We start from the raw sequence: 13,651 nt of genomic DNA on the forward strand, positions 1-13,651 counted from the left end.
GATCATTTCAAATTCCTTTTCAAGATATATTTCAAACTCTTTAGTCTATGAGTTGAAATTAAATTTTTGTCAGGAACACGATTTACGATTTAGATTCCACAGTTACAATCCAAATTGTATTTTCACAATAACTTTTGTTGAATAACAAAATTACTACTCTTTCTTAAATTCAAATTACGTTTAGAATTTAGACTTGAGAAAGGTAAATTTAGCATTTTATGCCGAAACTGTCGTAGAAATACAAGTATTATTTATGTTGATAAACAGAATTAAGTTAACATAAACCGATCCAATTGACGGTTTTTATTTTTAAAGTTAAAAATTTAATCATAACTAACCCACTTGAGCCTACTAGGTGTGGTTAAGATTTTGCCACAAGTACATGCTTGAACAAGGTTCCAGTCCTCAGCCTTCTGTCCTCCTCACTCGCAATGGAAATGCTATTCTTGACTTTGAGTCGCTTCGCTTGTTAGTCGGCATCCTTGAGTACATTAATGACATATGATGTTCTAATGCTGCCTAACTCGTTTTTGGTCAATTTTTTATAGTACTTACTAGTAGTTGTTAGTAATTTGCTTAAGAAAGCATATTGCCTTTTTTTCAAAATAGCTGTATTTCTTTTATTGTTCCATGAGCAGATGGCTACATTATAATTCATACTGATGAGACTTGTATACAAGACTTTCAAGAAGTGTTAAAAACCTTGAAGTAGTATAGCAATTTTCCAAAGAAAAATTGCTACTTCTTTCGTAAACACATTTTCCAATCACTCTTTTATCTCACATATATCAAATCACTATAGTAATTTTTCTACGAAAAATGCAATCCAAACAAGGCCTTAGGACTGTTTGGATCGTACATGCAACCGCTGAGAGTCGGCTTGTTTTGTTTTTCTTGTTGGATTAGCTATTTGATTGCATGATCCTCGTTGCTTTAACTGAGGGAGATGACAAGAAAAGCCCTTAATGATATTCAAAGGTGGTGGAATGGGCGATCTTTGTTGCTGGTAGCTCAGTTGCAGAGATCAATGAGAAGAACTTGCAACTAGAGCTGTAAAACTTCACAAGTAGCTCGAAAGCTCGTTAGAGCTCTCGTTAGTTGCGGTAAACGAGCCGAACTCGAGCTAGAAATGCGCTTGTTTAGTTAACGAGCCGATATCCAAGTACCTCGTTAGAACTCGTTAATAAATGGCATATTTGTCATTTTAAAAGTCAAAAGTATAAAAATTAAAAATTATAGATTTTATTGAGGTTAATTTGCACGAGCTTGAGCTCTCGAGCTCGAGCCACATATACATTTGATGAGTCGAGTTCGAACACATTTTAAAGCTCGTTTGCCTAATAAGCTCGAGTCGAACTTGGCTCGAATTAAACTCGAGTCAAGCTCAGCAGCCAAATACTCGGCTCGATTAACAACTCTATCTTGCGACTACTTGACGCTGTGTTGCATCCAGTTCCAGTGCCTTCCAAATCATTGATGTTCATGTATCAAGAGAAAATCCCTATAGAATTGTCATGGTTAGATGCTCTTAATGAGCCTACCACAATCAGTTAATAACCCAGACTCATGATGAGAGGATTTCTCTCATCTGACGCAATTCAGACAAAAGGGGGGTAAAAACAATGTCCCATTCCAACTGCTGAAGGTATCTGCCCTATTCAACTTTCCAGTACCGACACTGTTAAAAAGAACAGGAGATGGAAAACTGTCATAATAAACGATGTAGATGGAATGAAAAACAACCTTTAGCATAACAAAGTAATGAATAATTTACACCACACAATCTTCAACAGTGACTTCTAAACATACCTCATTTCCAGTACATGATCAAAAACAAAGAATTCCCACTACATGAAACCAAATCAAATTGCATCCTATCACCAATTAATTTCAAACCCTCCCCCCGCCTCCCGTCCCCTTTTGCCTTTCTTTTTTCTTCCCAAAAATGAAGAAAATACAACCAGTTTTTCTATGTCCTACAAGTCTACATTAAAAGGCAAATGGCTCAAAATGGTTTTGCACTAACTAGTGCTAAAGCAACTACTAACTAGACTGTATTAGGCCTTTGAGGCAGCAAAAGATTGTAGAACTTATCATGCAAGAAGAAATGTTTCCCTTTGCTGTCAATGGCTTTTTTCCAGCCACACCATCCACCACTGACTATCCTTTTGAGATCATCAGTGCCGGTATAGTGAGGATCAAGTATAAGAAATGCACAATCTCCACTTACTTCATTATAATCAACACCTAGAAGAGTATATGCCAGGACACCACCACCTGCAATATTTAGTGGTAAGGGTTTGACTACATATTTCGACTGGCCAATAAGTCACAAAAGCAAATTTCCTTGATTACTGAAGCATCATAAATCAATGGAAAAAAAAAAAACAGTGTCATATATTAATGGAAAGGAAAGAGTAGAATATGTATAACTGACCAATCATGACAGGTGTTCCTTGAGTATCAAAATGCAATGCCAGCTCTCGACATTTCTCAGGAAGCTCAGCTCCAGATCTGACATTTATCACTTTACAACTAACCTGTTGATAAACAATTTACTTTATAAGTTTAAAGAATACATCTGTGGATCGAGATCTATACTAATGCTGTATCAAGTATACAAGCAAGTGATTCCCGCAATGTACCAATCTAGAACAGAAAAAGAATTTTCTAAAGCACTTATGAACTACATAGAACAGCAAAATGACTAATTTAAATTTCCAATACTGCACATCAGAGTCATAAGAAGAAATTCACATATACCCCAAGAAGCTTGTCTAACACAAAGCTCAACTCGATAGCTCCAATCCACTCACGTGACCCTATAAAAGATGGATCCTTGTCGCCAATCTCCACAAGTGTCTGTTGTATTTCCCTGAAAAGTGGATTTTGCCACTAAGATGAAGCAAAATGGATACTAAAAATACCAAACACTAGGTTACTTTGCAGCAAAGTATTATGCATAGCCATCTACAAGAGATTATTTCTACCCATCACTCATAACTGCAATAATTTGCTTTCAAGATATTTTAGACTTTCTACTTTCAAAGGTCAAGTATAGGCTAATGTGGTCACTATAACTACATGGCATTACTCTCTACTTTGAAACATGACATATATAATATCTCACTTGAAACTTGAACAGAAGCACTTCTCCAAATCCAGTGACAAGTTTGACAATCAAACTCCTGTTCTTGTAGAATGTTGTTTATTACAATATTATTCATTAGGCTTCAGAGATACAAAATCTAGTATATTCTTACTCAATCTATTCATTCCTGTTGCCTTTTTATCTTGATTGGTTCGTAGGAGTAAGTATACTTTTTTCATGCAAATATGGATGTGAAATCGGATACAATGTCCACTGATTGTAAACAGAATAAATTCCTTTTCTTAAATTAAGATTGTTTCAGGACTCACATATATGCCAAAAGTTTGAAAAACTAAAATGTGCATAGAGTTTTCTTTGTCTAATGAATATGACAATGAACTCACCTTCCACCAAGCAAAGCATAACAAAACTAATCCATCATTTTTACAAATTCAAATGAGCAGTAGTGGTGATCTTCAGTTTTTGACCAAAAAAGGAAAAATTAGTGGTGATCCTCAGCAAGAAACTTTGATACCTGTGTGAAGGAACATCAATTCCACTGTAATGTTGGAGCCTAAACCAGGAAACAATAGTCTGCAGAGAACGATAAGCACAACCCCAGCCCTGGTAGTTTCATTTTCACATATAATCAATCGTAAGGATAACCAAGAATTACAAGTATAAAAAGGATGGCACTCAATTGCTATCTGAAAAATCTGTACTATCAAACAGAAAGCATTTATTTATCCAAAATATGACAAAAGTAATTAGCCAAGCAATTGAGAAATAACATATCAACCACAATAAGCACATATTAGATCCAGAGTAAAATTGATGACATTTATTAGTATAACACGAAAAACTGAATTAAAAAATCAACATAAGCATAAATGCCCTAAAATCTCAAGGTTGGACCTTCCAAAAGCCATCAAAATTTGAAAACCAATGAGCATCCAAAAATAATCTCTCGCCTAACAAAAAATAAGCAGATGAAAATTTTAATTGTCAGAGAGGAAGCTGAAAAAGTACTATCCTAAAGGTGTATATAGCAGCTTTTATAATAGTTAGTTTTGACATTTATACTTCAGTTAATTTGTAATTTGAAGACTCACTTGATATATAATCCTGTGCTATTTCCAAATACTAAAGTTATTCAGGCATTTGATTTTTTACCATTTGATCTTTAGGAGGCCAACCTTTTGATAATATTAAGGAAGCTTTCAAAGACTTAGATATGTCTATTTTAACTTAACTTCTTGGGGTAATATAACTGTATTATCAATTTCAAATTCAAATATATTGCCGCTTCACTTTCTTAAGAACCTTACGTAAAGGCTGTTACTTTTCGTCTACAATTTAACACAACCCACAAGTATTTTCAGAATACAAAGGCTGTTACTTTTCCACCTTCTTGTGCTTTAGCCTAAAGCCTCCAGGTACTGATTAAAAGTATATATGCAAATTCAGAATACCAAGATGTTCTAATTTCTGCACTAGCAAAAGTGAAGATCCAGCTCACCCGCTTAATAAAAGTTGAAATTTTTACTAGTCAATAGTTGATTCACAAACTTCCAGGCAATCTGGAAACTGGCCATGTACTTAAAACAAGATTAAGTGAATACAACTCAATCTTAAGAAACATGACATATGGCAGGTTCTATCCCAAAAAATTACTTATTGAATTGCACCAAAAGGTTATTACCGAATCGTCAAATCCATCAAGGAGGTAATGATAGTATTCATAGGAACCTTGAATAAGAGACACTGTGCCCCCAGAGACTGCAAAAATCATCAGGATATACCAAAATGGTACAATCCAATATAAAGCATCAAAATAGATGCACTCTCAAGCAACATGGAAGTGCAGATGTACAGACCAAGAAAGTCACTTACCCCCACTGCTTGGGATACCAAGATGAACATCTTTAAGCAAAGATGAACCTGAATCAAATGTACACAAGACAATGAGCACATCAGTGCAACAAAACTATAGCTTTGCATTCCAGTAACATGAAATGAAATCTTCTGTTTAAAAATACCTTTCCTAAGCGCACTGCCAGTAGTTTTATTGTCCTTAACAGATAAGTTAATGGCATTCACGACTCTTAGGAGTGGACGATCTAATGGCAATCCAAATCTAATATGAAGGGCTTTTCTGGTTTCAACTGCAAAAAGAAAATTAGATACAAAGTATTCAAGAGCCTGTGAAACATACGCAGAGTAATAATACTAAACAAATGATTACTCATTTAGAAACTTCTAGTCCCTAGATAAAGGCAGATACTTTTGTCTTTCAATCTCTCCTTTTGCTTTTTTCATTTTTCACTCACCCTGGGGCACAAAGTGATGTTTTCTGCAGCAAACATGAACTTTAAGCAAAGAATAATTGGAAAGAAAAATTTGCCACTGAACCATTTTGATAAATGTGACCAGAGCATCTTTCACCCATATATTGCAAATCATGCCAGAAAAGCTAGAGTTTTTCATTCTTCAGTGTGTTCTGCTTCTCAATCAGATCCTCATCGTTTGTGACATGACAAAATTCTTTTTTAAAATTTTGTGCAGAAAAAAAAAAGGAAAAAGGAGGAATTAGATTCTTCTAAGATCCATCTTATTCAGCATTTTTTACGCATAACGTACATTACTTCATGCAAAATTTAACTGGTAATTTAAGGTCGAAATCCACATCACCTTGCTTCATTTCCATTTCCCCATAACTGAGTTCATAAAAAACAGTAATGGGAATAAAAAATCCAGGAGGAACAAAGTGGTATGGTTGTAGCTGCACAATCACAAAAAATTTTGGTCATTTCACAAAAACAGCTATCAAAGTTTCACAAAGAAAATCAATATGGTCTAAATTAGAGAACAGCAAAATGCTTTCCCAGTAAGAATGAGCAAAAGCTTCTACAGAAAACTCAACATGACAAACTTTTCATGAAATGAAAGTGGAAAAACTTGAGATGCATGCACATTAATGTGATGCTCGTTGTGACACAAGAGTAGTAAGCTTTTATCAATTTGATATCTAGAAGTGCAAGAATGATCAGCTTCAGCCACCCATTCCTGACACAATTATCATGGTTTTCATGGATAATTAAAAAATTAACCAGAGTTTGGAAGCTGGTCACAAAAACCTGCGGATGTTCTGTTAAAAGATGGGACAAGATCTTGTTTCTCATTGAAAGTATCTGATCAACAAGTGCAGGAATGATCAACTTGGAAACTGCAGCGGCCAATGAAAGATCCTTTGCTGCATAACAGAGCACTTCTAGTTTATGATCCACAACCAAAACTTTAGTGTCTTCCACTGCTGAAAAGAGAACAAGTTAGTGAACAAGCTGGTTTGTAAATCAGAATAAATTATCAATACAGATACACTCCAAAACAAGGACAAAGCAGAATGAATAGGGAACCTTTATGAATCTTTAAATGTTAAAATGATTCACTAGACATAGCTCAGTGAAAAGTCAATACCAGGATAATATTCAGCAATAGGTGCAGCAGGTTTTAGAGACCTTTTTGATCTGTTACTCAGGATACTCACATGGATTATATCTGCATACTAAGAAGTGTAACCATTAAAAGGGCACTCAAAAAGATTGATAAGACACAGAAAATTTCAAAAAAATGTTTCCTAAGTCTGTTAGAAATATACAGAACCACATGAGAAGGACTTTGTGTAGAAACCCTTGTTAAATTTACCTCCTCAATAGAAGTATAAGATATCGCTTTCCCAGCCTTCAAGCAAAGGTCAGAACAAGCAAACGTCTTTACTTTAGATTCTTGAGAAGTTGTACTTGACATTTCCTTGTGCAGCTCCAAATCTGTGCCAGAAAGGACGACAGGTTGTTCGCCTGCTGAAGGTCCATTAGCTTCCATAATGTATGTGGTTTTCAGATCCACCAAATTACTCGCGACAACTTCAGTAGCACGAATGTACATCTTCTCCACTTCTGTCAAATGCATATAGTAGTTAACAACCTCAAAGATCTTATCAATTAAACACACATCTCAAATTAAAACAAAAAGAAAAAAAATGATAGAAACACGAAGAAAGAAGCTATGTGGCATAATCTGTTTACTCATTCAAACAAACTGAAAATCAATATGTAACAGAGTAACATATTCTTGCACTTGGTTACTGAACGCAACTATAGACTACTAGTTATAGCAGTAAGTCCAGGAAATGTAATCAGGCAATTTCCTGGCCCATCCACCGCCTTGTCCAGGGACAGATGTTCCTGATGGCCGAATAAAGCATAATATGAATAAAGGAACTCCATCCTAGATGTCATGTTGATTGTGGATTACCAGCAAGCAAATTGATAGAAATTGGGAGGAAAACCACAAAGACCGATTGAGGATTAGTGTGACAAGGACTGAGCATCTCTTTCAGTCTTAAGCATAAATAATGCTCTGTCACACAAAAGTTGGCTAGAACTGGACCTAATGCAGGACTTTGATTCCTATAGTGTGTAAACTCTACAAGAGCAAACTGAACCTTACAATCATCATAAATGTTGAGATTCTTTAGTGCCCAAAGCTTTATGAGCAATTGAGCATGTCCGACAGTTATTTAAAAAAAAAAATCATGCTGATTTTGAATAAATCAATTCCTGTTGATTTGGGACAATCAAACTCTTTATCTCTCATTTCTTCGAGCCCACTATTACACCTAGCATTTCTACTTTTTGTTCTTTTTTATTCTGCCTTCAAGAAAAAAACACCATCAAGTCTGTTCAACCAGCTGCAAGCATCAATTATGAATTCACAAAACAATTTTTTGTCTTATACAGACACAACTGCCAGAAGAAGTTAAGAAGTGCCTCAAACCTTTCAAATTCCTTAAAATTCTGTATTTTCCAGTAATTTAACAGCCAACTATTTACACTATCCTAACAGGAGGACACATCTCTTGAGCAATTTTCAATATAAGCTCACACATAGATCCCATGAATGCTTGGTATGACTGATGTTATTTCTCCATTCACCAACAAGATTGAAAAATATGCGTCCATTTTATTTGGCAAAGCTTGTCAACAAGTTGGTTACCAATCCATAAACCAATGCAGAGGGATTTATTTCTTCAGAGCAACTTGTAACAAATATCTTAACCTAAACATTGGTTGTCGTATAAATTGAATTAAATGACCCACTGATCATAATTCTTAAAATGCTGATCTCAAAAGCAATGCAACAACATTAAAAAGAAACATGCCTCCATAATCCTTACACCGACTGATCACCAATAAGCCCCTATCAATAGTTAACTATGAAACCATAAAACAAAATTTGCGCACATCTGATTCACAATGTCATACTCTGAACTACCACACACTAACCACATATTTTTTCAGTCAAACCAAAAAAGAAGGAAATGATTTACCTTTCAGATTTTTGGCTGGATAGTATACTGGAAACTTAATCGGAAGCTCGCATTGCAGTAAACAACCTCTCTCCCACACATACTTCTCAGGCTGTTCTTCATATAAAACTGAACTAATCTTCTCAATCTTTTTCACATTTCCAGTCTTGAATGTAAAGAACTGGACATCGCCAGCATTATTCAAATCCACCACTCCTCCAACCAACGCTTGATCTTTTTCAGAAAAGCCTCCTCCAGCATCACCATACAACAGCTTCCTCAATCTAACAGCAGCATCAACAGCCTCGCCAACCGAATTCTCAAAATTTGGATCATTTTTCACTATCAATGCCCCTATCACCTCAAAACCCTTTGGAAGCAGTATCCTTATATCATCTGCTCAACCCCACACCCAAAAAAAAGTCACAATTTTGATCATCGTTTTGTACATCATGCAGCAAAGGGACAAGAGAATACCTGATTCTCTGGAGAAATCTGCAGAATTGATGCATCGAATAGTGGCGATGATCGTGGGGGAAGGGAAGAATGGGGAGCCGATTAGCCACTGAATTTGGGGGATTTCTGCCGATTGATCATGGAGTTTTGGGAGAACAAGTTTCCGGCAGAGGATCCGGATATTCGGGTTCTGGATATCGGTATCCATGGATGGATTATTACTTGCGCTGAAACACGATAACTGGTTTTGGACTTTTATGAATTGAATCGGGGAAGACAGACAGGGTTTTGGATGGGTTTATAACCGTTGACCCGTAAACTGCAAAGGGTCAAAATAAGGAAGAGCAGAAAATTCTCTAATTCTTATATTATTGGAAATAGCCAAATTGGGCAAATTGTTAGCATAGTCCATAACAATATATTGCTCAATTATACTTTTTAGTCACGTACACTGAAATATTAATAATTTGATTTTTTTAAAAATAAATGTGTACGATAATAATTTGATGTATATGAAGTGAAAAAAATAATTAAAATAGTTCACGAAAAATATAATATTTTTTTAGAAAAAAAAAAAAAAGCAATCCAAACAAGATGTTTCCTGATCGATTTTTCTTGTAACTATGAGCTGAAAATTTTACATCCTATATCAAGAAGGATACACTTCGAAATTACAATAAATTACAGAAGTAAAAGTAACAATAAAAATAAAAGCAAACATTTCACCATCCAATATTTGGAGTACCAGCAAAAATCGTTGTTCTGTTATTGATTTTCGACAATCAATTTCAAATCACTGAGAATTCAGAAGTGGAATAAGTGCTGAGACATCAAACTGAATTTTATATTTTGGAATCCAAAGTCAGAACCCCAACAACCATGAACTGCTACAGATGAGTTACTCTGTCTGGAGACCTCTTCCTGCTTTGAAGCCTGTCCTTCCCAAAAGTAACCAACCACCAGCAAATTGTGCTTGTGGCCACTTGGTGAATTCGGGGGCTCTTTCGGGAGTTATAGCTTACAGGTTGAGGGTTTCATCCATGATTCCCACAATAATTTCCATCAAAGAAAGACATGCCAGCCCAAGGACTTGTGGTTCTCTACTCTTTTGAAAGGACAAACTTCTTATGAAACCAGAGATCTGTACTCTAGTTAGGGGTTGTTCTTTTAGCTCATCTCTTCAAGATGACACCAATCTCGAAATTTCTGGCCTCAAGCTAGATGCCCATGTGCAATTGCAGAACATCATGGGATAATCTATTTGCAGTTCAGTTCTGACAATGCTTTTATCTTCATTGCATATGTTGCAAAATCAAAGCAGCAAGGTAGGATGTTTATGCCAGCTTTGTCTAGAGATTACGAAACAGCATTAGCTGATGCAACAAGCAATGGCTTTAAAACTGAACAATAAACTGATTCATATGCATCACTTATCAGTTCACCATTTTTGGTTACTCATCATTACAAAAACGACTTCATTTGCCAGATGGCAGAGTCGAACCACAATCTAAAACGATCTATATTTCAATTATAACTATCATAACTCAGAATCAACGAGGAAACGGCCAACCGAAAGCATCTAAACCAACACCCAAAGAAGTACCAGTAGAAGCCCTTCATCCAGGTTGTTCATCTCTCAGTACCGATAATGAGGTGGCTTGTATGGACCCTCTACTGGAACATTAATATAGGCAGCTTGGCCAGAAGTGAGCTTTGTCAACTTAGCTCCAAGCTTTCCCAAATGAAGGGCAGCAACCTTCTCATCCAAATGCTTTGGCAACACGTACACCTTCTTCTCATACTTGCCAGTTGCCTTCTCCTTCCAAAGCTCAAGCTGTGCAATCACCTGGTTGGTGAAGGAGCAAGACATGACAAAGCTTGGATGTCCAGTTGCACAGCCCAAGTTCGTCAGCCGTCCTTCAGCAAGTATAATGATGCCAGTTTCATTTTCGGGGAAAATCCAGCGGTCAGTTTGGGGCTTGATGGTGACCCGTTTCACGCCGGGGTAGTTTTCAAGACCAAGCATATCAATTTCATTATCAAAGTGACCTATGTTACAAACAATTGCATTGTTCTTCATCTTCTTCATGTGGTCCACTATAATAATGTCTTTGTTTCCTGTGGTTGTCACAAAAATGTCAGCTTTGGAGACAACATCTTCCAAAGTTAGAACTGGAATTCCTTCCATCAAGGCCTGAAGAGCGCAAATTGGGTCAATTTCTGTCACAATCACACGAGCACCTGCTGACTTGAGAGCAGCAGCACAACCCTTACCAACATCTCCGTATCCACAGACAACAGCAACTTTACCAGCAATCATCACATCGGTAGCCCTCATGAGACCATCAGGGAGGGAATGACGGCACCCATACAGATTGTCAAACTGCAATGCATTTAATAGATATAAGAACCAGAAAGAACTGGCTAAAGAGAACTTCTCTACAATAAACATACAAGAATCTCACTTTGGTGTATCAAAATCATGATCTCTAACAAAATATCCAATGCAAAAATTAGTCACTGAATACTTGATCGACTAGACCAAAATGTATATCTTCTATACCATATTAAGAATATGTTTAAGCTAATCAAATGAACAATAAAAACTGACACAACCGGAAAAACACAGTCACAACTGAAAGATAACAAACTTACAAGACTTGCTCAGCAAATTGTTAATGCTTTCATTTCATCCAACTAAATTGCCATTACAATCAAAAGTTATCTACAACTAAAAAATTATTTGCTAGCAATAAAAAATGTAAACTGTAAAACACTCAACTTCAAGAAGGAATTTCCAAAAATGAATACTTTTGAGAATCCATTAAAATAGAAAGAAACAAACAGAACTTTTTGTAACTAACCAAAATGGGGCATGAATTACATTTTGATGCCAATGTTCAAGCCAATAACCAAGCTATACGAATCATACTATCATCAATTCAGTAGGCAATGCCAATTTGGTAAAAAAAAAAAAAAAAAAAAAACTGAATACAAGAATAACACTAGTGACAATTTTCTGATCCTACTCAGTAATTCAAACTTTCATTTAAATTCATCTGCATGCAGCAAATGCAGAAATTAAGTGGCCGAAAACAAGAACTTGAACCCAAATCAATAATACTACCTTACTCTTAGTAACAGAATCATTGACATTAATAGCGGAGAACAACAGGGTTCCATTAGCTTGCATTTGATAAAGCCTTTTGACACCGGTGGTAGTCTCCTCCGAAACACCAACCAATCTCCCCTTCATCTTGTGGTACTTCTTGGGATCCACCTTAAGTCCATCTCTAATTATCCCCAAAACTATCTGAAACTCGGCATTTTCAGTTGAGCTCGGGTCCGGCAACTTCCCAGTCTTCTCATACTCCTCCTCTGCCTTAACCCCCTCATGAATCAGCAAAGTTGCATCACCACCATCATCCACTATCAAATCAGGCCCTCCTTCTGAACCCCAGTCCAATGCCCTCTCAGTACACCACCAATACTCCTGTCAATCATCAACAAAATCAAACAAAAAATTTCGTCAACCTCATATTCCAACGAGACAACCAATGCGTTTAAACAAATTCAGCCCAAGTTTCAAAACCTTTGATTATAATCCTTAAGAATCTGCTAAATGTTAGAAATTTCTACCTCAAAAATAAACTTCGCCCACTAAAATTAAAATTCAAGCATATAAATTATTAAAAAGGTAAACAAAAAAAATCTATTACATAAACAAACAAGAGAATAGAAATTCTGCGTCCGGCTATTACCTGAAGGGTTTCACCCTTCCAGGCGAAAACGGCAGCGGAGTCGCGGGCAATGGCGGCAGCGGCGTGGTCTTGAGTGGAGAAGATGTTGCACGAGCACCACCGGACGGAGGCGCCAAGGGCGGTGAGAGTTTCAATGAGGACGGCGGTCTGGATAGTCATGTGGAGAGAACCAGTGATTCTGGCTCCCTTGAGGGGTTGCGAAGGCCCGAACTCGGCCCGACATGCCATGAGTCCCGGCATTTCTACCTCAGCCAGCTCAATTTCGAGCCGCCCGAAGTCGGCCTGTGACAGGTCTTTGACCTTGTACTCGCGCCCGGATGAGGTTTTCTCGACTGAGAGGGCCATGGTTTGGATCGGGCTCGGGCGAGGGTTCTGGGTTTAGCACTGACAAGAAGAGGAGAGAGAGAGAGAGAGAGAGAGAACGGGAGATACTACTATCGCCGGACATTATAAGATATTCGGACATTGAAAACGACAGCATTTCTTAAGGATACTGTGTAAGATTAGGTGGATTGTCTTAATTATTTGTTTGGATATTGATCAAGGGAGGACAGTCTCTATTTAAAAAAAAAAAAAAAAAGGGGATAATTTCGGATGTCCACTTGATAGCAATTGTAATAGGCCTGATATAAGCATTGGATTCCATGATAGACGGAAGGCTAGTGCAACTATTAGAAATCTCTAGAGAGGTTTTTAAAGTTATCCCATTTTAAATAGTAAGACACAATCATGGATTAGAGCCTTTTACGACTCGCACAATATACGACAATACGATAATTATATATTAAATTCACACTTTTAATAGTAATTGTACATGTTAGCAATGCTCGTGGACGTGGTAGTCCCGCGTGAATGATCTAACGGCAGCGCCTCTCACCAGTGAACCTTGAAGTCATAAGTTCGAGTCTCCGCTCCCCTGGATTCCTCCGCGCACTTAACGTGTTCGGGCCGGATTGGGGCAGGCCGCAGAGAATT

The 13,651-nt window shown here is 36.9% G+C and overlaps 2 protein-coding genes across 3 annotated transcripts; both read right to left on the bottom strand.

The window, feature by feature from the left end:
• Nucleotides 1–1,723: 1,723 nt before the first annotated feature.
• On the bottom strand, nucleotides 1,724–9,296 carry LOC113740182 (probable Ufm1-specific protease). 2 transcript variants are annotated; one of them, XM_027267710.2, is made up of 13 exons: nucleotides 8,937–9,296; nucleotides 8,481–8,855; nucleotides 6,797–7,047; nucleotides 6,569–6,656; nucleotides 6,229–6,401; nucleotides 5,783–5,873; nucleotides 5,131–5,256; nucleotides 4,985–5,032; nucleotides 4,794–4,870; nucleotides 3,627–3,715; nucleotides 2,764–2,875; nucleotides 2,438–2,540; nucleotides 1,724–2,277 (listed from the first exon to the last, which is right to left on the bottom strand). In XM_027267710.2, the coding sequence occupies exons 1-13, from the start codon at nucleotides 9,121–9,123 to the stop codon at nucleotides 2,048–2,050; spliced, it is 1,950 nt and encodes a 649-aa protein (XP_027123511.1). In that variant the 5' UTR covers nucleotides 9,124–9,296; the 3' UTR covers nucleotides 1,724–2,047. The 2 variants fall into 2 exon arrangements, with proteins under 2 accessions (XP_027123511.1, XP_027123510.1); XM_027267709.2 differs by having other exon boundaries at nucleotides 6,229–6,404.
• A 1,008-nt stretch (nucleotides 9,297–10,304) lies between these two features.
• LOC113739851 (adenosylhomocysteinase-like) lies at nucleotides 10,305–13,110 on the bottom strand. Its single transcript, XM_027267216.2, has 3 exons — nucleotides 12,677–13,110; nucleotides 12,043–12,408; nucleotides 10,305–11,298 (listed from the first exon to the last, which is right to left on the bottom strand). The coding sequence occupies exons 1-3, from the start codon at nucleotides 13,019–13,021 to the stop codon at nucleotides 10,552–10,554; spliced, it is 1,458 nt and encodes a 485-aa protein (XP_027123017.1). The 5' UTR covers nucleotides 13,022–13,110; the 3' UTR covers nucleotides 10,305–10,551.
• Nucleotides 13,111–13,651: the final 541 nt, after the last annotated feature.

The sequence above is a fragment of the Coffea arabica genome, chromosome 4c, assembly GCF_036785885.1.
Source record: "Coffea arabica cultivar ET-39 chromosome 4c, Coffea Arabica ET-39 HiFi, whole genome shotgun sequence".
Taxonomy (NCBI): domain Eukaryota; kingdom Viridiplantae; phylum Streptophyta; class Magnoliopsida; order Gentianales; family Rubiaceae; genus Coffea; species Coffea arabica.

Excerpts from the sequence above, each read along its gene's own strand:
- LOC113740182 (XM_027267709.2), bottom strand. The coding sequence starts at position 9,123 with ATGGATACCGATATCCAGAACCCGAATATCCGGATCCTCTGCCGGAAA. Across the intron at positions 4,871-4,984 it reads TGGTATCCCAAGCAGTGGGG|TCTCTGGGGGCACAGTGTCT; the intron begins GTAAGTGACTTT and ends TGATTTTTGCAG. Across the intron at positions 2,876-3,626 it reads ATTGATGTTCCTTCACACAG|GGAAATACAACAGACACTTG; the intron begins GTATCAAAGTTT and ends TCCACTTTTCAG.
- LOC113739851 (XM_027267216.2), bottom strand. The coding sequence starts at position 13,021 with ATGGCCCTCTCAGTCGAGAAAACCTCATCCGGGCGCGAGTACAAGGTC. Across the intron at positions 12,409-12,676 it reads GGAAGGGTGAAACCCTTCAG|GAGTATTGGTGGTGTACTGA; the intron begins GTAATAGCCGGA and ends GATGATTGACAG. Across the intron at positions 11,299-12,042 it reads ATTCTGTTACTAAGAGTAAG|TTTGACAATCTGTATGGGTG; the intron begins GTAGTATTATTG and ends AATGCATTGCAG.